General features: G+C 42.4%; 1 protein-coding gene across 1 annotated transcript in view; it reads left to right on the forward strand.

Annotated features, from left to right (window-relative positions):
* The first annotated feature begins 5,739 nt into the window (after positions 1 to 5,739).
* GUCY1A2 (guanylate cyclase 1 soluble subunit alpha 2) overlaps positions 5,740 to 7,995 on the forward strand; it is a 308,179-nt gene continuing 305,923 nt past the window's right edge. Inside the window, exons 1-3 of the mRNA XM_059406425.1 lie at positions 5,740 to 5,770; positions 7,369 to 7,688; positions 7,793 to 7,978. Of these exons, the coding sequence (XP_059262408.1) occupies positions 5,740 to 5,770; positions 7,369 to 7,688; positions 7,793 to 7,978 (537 nt within the window). The remainder of the gene's footprint in view (positions 5,771 to 7,368; positions 7,689 to 7,792; positions 7,979 to 7,995) is intronic.

Consider the following 7,995-nt stretch of genomic DNA (forward strand, 5'->3'; position numbering starts at 1 on the left):
TATTTATATTAAAATTGAATTTTAAAAATAGATTCATTGTTTTAAGATGATGATTAAGTAACAGACTGCATAGTCATGACAAACTGGGCATATTTAAGTAAATGTCTGTTAACATTAACAAGGTTATATCAAGATAGTCTTACTGATAATTCATACTTATTATTGCTAGCTGTCAAGCTTAATAAGTTGCAGACAGGAAGATATGATTCCTTTCTATAATATAATAAAGCAGACAGAAGAATTAGGTTATGAAAAGACAGGGAGATGGTGAACATCTAACCAAATACAATTGAGTTGAAATCTTTTTTTTATCCATTTAATTCTATGGACCATGTTCATGGCAGCTTTGAGTCAGGAGAAGGTCTTAGGCAGTAAAGGAAGGGTCTGCAGAGGAACTGTGTTCCCAGAAAGGGTAAGATAGGGAGGAAGAGAAGCTGACCTTACGATGTGTGTGGGGGTGAGGGAAGTTTTTGAGGCACAAGGTACATCAGGAGTGAAAATGAGTAACAACAGAAATAGAAAAATTATAAAATCTTGGGGATTGATCATACTCTGGAGATTTTGGTTTAGAGGTGAGGGGTCTAGTCACGGAGAAGTTAAGCAACTTGCTTTTGGTCACCCCAGCTGGTTATTAGCAGAGCAGCTGCTAGAGAGCAGAGCTTCCACACACATCAGTGGTTTTCCATGATATTTTGTGCCAGGGAATAATTCCAACATGTTAATTGTGTATGCAGTATTTATTTGTAATGCCACAAACCACTCACATTGTGATTTTAATTCATCATATTTGTTTTTCTCTGTGTTTTTAGGACATTTGAGGACACTTAACAAGAGGGAGGCAGGAAACGTGTTTCAGTGGGCAAAGCATAGGCTCGGGACTCAGGACTGGAATGATGACTCGTGTTTATCACTCCATGACCCCCGCGAAGATGTTTGAAATTTCTGTGCAAGAATGTTCACATCTGTCATATCAGGATAATATGTCCAGTGGTGGCATTGAAAAGATTAAATGAAGCGAACGAACAGATCCTGGTCCATAGTAGGTTCTTGACAAATTTCAGTTCACCTTGGCTTACATAGATTTGGAAGGCGGTGGTCTGGAAATAATTTAGAATGTAAAAGGTTTGGGTAAAAGGGGGAGAGAGGTAGTTAGCAACGTGAGAAAAGGCGGGTAGACCACAACTGAATCATTTACTGACAAAATACTGCTCTTATTAGACTTCTAAGGACAATTTTGTGGTCTACAAAAACATGTAGAAAGCGGCACAATGATTTTGAAATGTAGTCTGCACTTAGTATGTGAAAAAGAATCGTTAACTTAAGTCAAGTGTGTAGAGAACTAATGATGTTGAGGACAAAATGGCTGGGTATCATAGGAGGCATTGACTTCTAGGGTCTTTTAGAGGAGGATTGATTTCTGCAGGGCATGATGGAGAAGAGCCATATAGAGCCACTTAAGAAAGAGAGGGTTGTCTATCAGAGGCACCAAAAGACACAGAATACTTTTCCCTTTCTCTTACTTTCTTGCCTATAGTAGCATCCACAAGAAGCAACCATCCCATTCATAACTCATAAGGATCTTTCTGGAACAAATTCTACTGAGTGTTGCATTAACTTTATTATTTTCCTTTCAGCACTAAGCCCCTTTGCGTTTTCTTGTTTTGAGTGACAAGTACTTCATTGTTTCAGCATGGTTTTATGATGGCGTAGAACCAGAGGATGGAGGTCTGCATTGTCTCCCATGTGTCCTTTCACATATGAACAAAGCAGACGGTTCTTCGCAAGTTGTTATGATCCTTAATATCTAGTTTCACTTACAAAATTATACAAAAACATGAAGCATAGTATCTTCACTCTTATTTGTTCACAGACTTTCACCAAAGAGGTGTGTTTGCCCTCTTTTCAGCAAGACAATGTGAGAAAGTGAGAGGTATAGACAGATCTCATTCAGGGAAATGTGTCTGTGGAGTTAAACTGCTGGTGAAGGGTGTGTGTGTGTGTGTGTGTGTGTGTGTGTGTGTGTGTAATTTTCTAGGTTAGGGATCCAGAAAAACTTGCCCTACTTAAGCATTCACCAGCTACTACATTTCATTAGAGAACTTGCTTTAATGTTACATGTACAGTTCCTGGGAGGAACCAGATTTATGTAAAGGCTGACTATAGGGAGAGATCTCCTCAGGTTTCTGATATCAGGAGGAGCTCTGCTCCAAGGAACACTTACACAGATGTTGCAAGTTTTCTTGCTGGAGACTTAGATGGATGAAAAGAAATTAGGAAAGAGTTTGAAGCTCTGAAATGCAAAGAATTGGGGGAGTGAGGACTGCCTGTAGTTTTTATTTGAATTTGATAGAGGTTGTTTTTTTTTTTTTTTTAACTATTCTGGGAAGGATGAACATCAAATTAAATGAGAAATGTAAATGACAGGAGTTTACAAATAATGGTGTTGTAGAGGAAGGTAAGGCACACACAACAGTGTTATGTTTAAAGGGGGCATAGTTACCATCTTAATTAAGGTGGAGAATCTGTTTGCTTTTTAAAAAATATTTTGGAGGGGCACCTGGGTGGCTCAGTGGGTTAAGCCTCTGCCTTCGGCTCAGGTCATGATCCCAGGGTCCTGGGATCGAGCCCCACATCGGGCTCTCTGCGCTGCAGGGAGCCTGCTTCCTCCTCTCTCTCTGCCTGCCTCTCTGCCTACTTGTGATCTCTGTCAGATAAATAAAGAAAAAATCTTAAAAAAATATTTTGGAGCATTCCTTCCTTTTTTATTGGTGCAAAATTGGTGTATAACATTATATTCATTTCGGGAGTACAGCCTAATGATTTGGTTTTTGTATATGCTACAAAGTGATTATTACCGTGAATCTAATGATCATCCATCACTACGCCGTTGACCCCCTTCACCCATTTTACCTACTCCCTCCTATCTCCCCCTCTGATAACGGCCAGTCTGTTCTCTGTATCAATGAGATTTGTTTAATTTCTTCCTTTGCTTCATTTTTCAAATTTTTGCATATAAGTGAAGTCATATAGTATTTCTCTTTCTCTGTAGGAGTTATTTCACTTAGCATAATATCCTCAAGGTCCATCCATGTTGTTGTAAATGGCAAGATTTCATTCTTTTTTATGGCTGAGTAGTATTCAACTATATCTATAACTATCTAACATCTTTATCCACTCCTCCTTTGGCGGACACTTAGGTTGGTTCCATATTGGCTATTCTAATAACACTGCAATTGAACATAGGGATACGTGTATATTTTTAGATTAGCGGTGGGTGGTTTTTTTTTTTTTTTTTTTAAGATTTTGCTTGTTTGACAGAGAGAGAGAGAGAGAGAGCGTGAACACAAGCAGGGGCAGTGGGAGAGGGAGAAGCAGGCTTCCTCCTGAGCAGGGAGCCCGATGCAGGACTTGACTGCAGAATCCCAGGGTCATGACCTGAGCTGAAGACACACACTTAACTGACCAAGCCACCCAGGCACCCCTACATGAGTGTTTTTATTTTCTTTGGATAAGTACCCAGAAGTAGATTAGCTGGATCATATGGTAATTCCATTTTTACTTTTTTGTGGGACCTCCAGCCCTTTTCCATAGTGGCTGTACCAATTTACATTCCCACCAGCAGTGCTCAAAGGTTCTCCTCCAAATCCTCTCCAACACTTGCTGTTTCTTCTCTTTTTTGATAATAGCCATTTTAACAGTTACGAGGTGACAACTCACCACGGTCCTTATTTGCATTTCCCTAATAATGAGTGATGTTGAGCATCTTTTCATGTGTCTGTTGGCCATCTGTAGGTCTTCCTTGGGAAAATATTTAGATCCTCTGCCCACGTTTTTTTAAAATTTTTTATTTTTTATAAACATATATTTTTAGTCCCCAGGGGTACAGGTCTGTGAATCACCAGGTTTACACACTTCACAGCACTCACCAAAGCACATACCCTCCCCAATGTCCATAATCCCACCCCCTTCTCCCAAACCCCCTCCCCCCAGCAACCCTCAGTTTGTTTTGTGAGATTAAGAGTCACTTATGGTTTGTCTCCCTCCCAATCCCATCTTCTTTCATTTATTCTTCTCGTACCCACTTAAGCCCCCATGTTGCATCACCACTTCCTCATATCAGGGAGATCATATGATAGTTGTCTTTCTCTGCTTGACTTATTTCGCTAAGCATGATACGCTCTAGTTCCATCCATGTTGTCGCAAATGGCAAGATTTCATTTCTTTTGATGGCTGCATAGTATTCCATTGTGTATATATACCACATCTTCTTGATCCATTCATCTGTTGATGGACATCTAGGTTCTTTCCATAGTTTGGCTATTGTGGACATTGCTGCTATAAACATTCGGGTGCATGTGCCCCTTTGGATCACTACATTTGTATCTTTAGGGTAAATACCCAATAGTGCAATTGCTGGGTCATAGGGCAGTTCTATTTTCAACATTTTGAGGAACCTCCATGCTGTTTTCCAGAGTGGCTGCACCAGCTTGCATTCCCACCAACAGTGTAGGAGGGTTCCCCTTTCTCCCTCTGCCCACTTTTTAATTGGGTTGTTTTGTTTTTGTTTTTGCTATTGAGTTGTTGGAGTACTTTATGTATTTTGGGTATTAATCCCTTATCAGATATATGATTTCCAAATATTTTCTCCCATTTAGTAGGTTGCCTTTTCATTTTGTTGATAGTTTGCTATGCAAAAGCTTTCCTATTTGAAGTTGTCTTGTTTGTTTTGGGTGTTGTTGCCTTTGTTTCTATTTTTTTTTTAAGGTTTTTATTAATTTGAGATAGAGAAAGTACACGACTGCACAAGCAGGGGGAGCAGCAGAGGGAGAGGAACAAGTAGAATCCCTGATGAACCGGGAACCTGATATGGGGCTCGATCCCAGGACCTTGGTATCATGACCTAAGCCCAAGGCAGATGCTTAACCAACTGAGCCACCTAGGGCACCCCTTTTGCCTTTACTTTTAGTTAGAACCAAACATTCATTGCTAAGATGTCAAGGAGCTCACTATGTTTTCTTCTAAAAATTTTATGGTTTCAGGTCTCCTATTCACATCTAACTCATTTAGAGCTAATTTTTGTGTGTGGTGTAAGATGATGATCTTGTTTCGTTCCGTTCATGTGACTGTCCAGTTATCCCAACACCATTGAAATGTTCATTCGCATTGTGTATTCTTGGCTCCTCGGTCATAAATTAATTAACCGTGAGACTGTTTTCTTATTAAGGAATCCTTTCCAGTGCTTGATCAATCTGCAGTGAGTCCTCAGGTGCCCTCACCAGCCTCATTAACAAACCAACTACATTCCTGTATTTTCTTTCTCCAGTAGGAGACTGGGCTTTAAGGAATTTATTGAAGCATGATACGTCTAGCAGGACTAGACTTGTGGGCATAAGTCTGTGCAAGTTTCTTTTCCTAAAATCAGAACACAAACTCTTCCTTATAAGGCTTTTTTTTTTTTAAATTATGAGAATAGTTTGCATTTCTTTTTGAGTATAGAACATAGCATTCTTCATACTGGGAGCTTTTGAACCCTAGTCCTGCACAGAAATACAAAGGAAACTCTTGAAAGTAATACAGATGATCTACTGTCTATATTTAGACCTCCATTTGTTTATAGTTTAAAAATCACTGGGAAAACCGTGATGAAAGGCAGGGTAATTTATACAGAAAATTGTGAGACTGCTTCATCTGGTACGTTCTGTAAGAGTCTTTGATGCAAATGGTTCACATAAAGCAAAAATGTCCCAGCGGTTCAGAGTTCTTTCTGGCGGTAAACTTCCAGTGTAAACAGGAAGACTTCTCAGGCCTCTTGTGGATTTTACAAACAAACGATGCTCATTGCTGTTGTACTCAGTCATTTTCACTGTGAGGCAAGAGGTGGAATGTTTAGGAAATGTTCTGATTTTAAGTTCAGCGTACAGGTATTTACCGTCACCGTGAAAGAACTTGTGCGCTCATGTGTGCGCTCAAGCAGAAGTTCAGGAGAAGAGTGTGAAGGGCATAGGTTACTTAGTATCCTTAGTAGAAGCTATGAAAGGCCATGACAGAAGAACTGACCAATTACATCATCATTATAAAGAAGCGAACTAAGAACCACCATTCACGCTGTGACGGATATTGCACAGCGAGATTATTGAACAGTTTCTCCCAAGTTAGAATAATGGAATTTTCAAAAGAACCATCGATTGTATTTCAGGGGAAAAAAGGGACCAGAGAAACTTTTTTTTGCAAAATTGATGACTATTCTTTATGATAAGAAGTATAACTTTTGTCTAATTTTCAGTGGAAACAAATACATATAGAGTTAAAGAAAGTAATGGGAAAATCAACAGGAGATATACTGCACAGTCAAAATAATCATAGTAATAATAATTATTATTATACATAATTATGTATAATAGTAACTGTAATTATAATAAACATTATTTTAAAAGAAAACGAGGCCTGAATTTCCAGTGCTAAGAGAACCTATGCAGTTAGTGATTTATTCAGTACCTTGAGAAAGAATATATATATTTTTGAAGGGACGTATGTGAGAGCACATACTTTTTATAACTTTAATGTCTATTTAAAATCTGAGAATAAGGGGTGTCTCTAAATTAACTGAGTGGATGTTTTCCAAAATATAAAAGGAAACCTCGATTAGCATTTCTATTTATTTGGGTCCTCATAAACAACTGGGAAGAATTAGAGTTTAAAAGCAAACGAGTTGGGTATAGAGCAAAGGTGTCTTTTGTGTGTGTGTGTGTGTGTGTGTGTGTGAGAGAGAGAGAGAGAGAGAGAGAGAGAGAGAGTAAATACACTCAGTAAACTTCATCTGCTTTCACCTTGGAAGGACTAGTTCTTTAAAAAACAAAACAAAACAAAACAAAACAAAACAAAAAACGCTTTGGCTTCTGTATCCTTGAGCAACTGAAGCTGGAGCCCCTGAACTTTTCTTTCCAGAGGAGTGGAGAAGGTCCTCATCTGCTTTGCTGCCGGGGGAAGCACAGTCTGGGACCCGTCTTGGCGACACCCTTATTTGCGCCTTCTTCCCATCCCTTTCCCTAATGTCAGAACAAATCCGAGGCTTTTCTGGAGCTAAATAAGCAGGCGCAGTGGGGCCGGGCGCTGAGAGCGGCTGCTGGTTTGCCAGGAGGCAAGCTTTGTGGAATGAAGCAGCCTCACCGCAAACTGGCGGCAAGAGATGAGCTCGCGCGGTGGCGAGTCCCTTCCCGAGCTTGGAAAAGCCTTTCTCCCCGTTCTCCTTAAGCTTTCGGAGCAGCACTGGGCAGCCAAGTGCAAACGGATCGCGTGTTCGGCGCACAGAGCAGGGAGAATGAGAGAGGGATGGAATCACTTCCTGGTGCTCCCCCGTCCGGGTCTTAGGTAGTGGAGGCTGCGGAGGAACTGTCCCCAGCCCGCGACGCCGGCCCACGCGGCTGCAGGTGGCACGCGGAGCTGTCCAGCACTCGTGCGGTGCCGGCGGGAGCCCCCAGCCCCGCGCGCCCAGCGCGCCGGTGCTCAGCAACAGGGCTTTCGCCCAGCAGATGCTGTGCTCATTCGCTGCCTCCCGGCCCTGGGCTCGCTCCGAGCCCACGCGGCCTCGACCCAGGCGAACGCTCAGCCCCCGGAGCTGCTACCGCAGGATGGGTGCCAACCCGTTGCCCCTTCACATCCCTGGGAAGCGTCTCCTCCGGAATGGGCGGGCTAGACCCACTGGCCTTTCTCCTTGCCACAGAACTTAAATAAACTCGGAGGAGGGCAGGAAAGGACAGCCATGAACCTGAACTCCCCCACTTCGCGCCCCCAGGCTTCCCAGAGGTGGCTCCGGAGGGAGGTCTTCCGCCGTCGCCCCGCGCCCCTCTCCCGCACGGCGCCCAGCGCGGCCGGACCGCTCCCGGCTGCCGCTCCCGCGGACCAGGGCTGGGGCATTTGGCGTTGGGGGCCCTTTGGACTGATCCAAGCCACCGTGCGCTCCTCCTCGGAGGAGGGAAAGGTGGGAGCGGGGAGGGC

Source organism: Mustela nigripes, chromosome 1, assembly GCF_022355385.1.
Source record: "Mustela nigripes isolate SB6536 chromosome 1, MUSNIG.SB6536, whole genome shotgun sequence".
Taxonomy (NCBI): Eukaryota; Metazoa; Chordata; class Mammalia; order Carnivora; family Mustelidae; genus Mustela; species Mustela nigripes.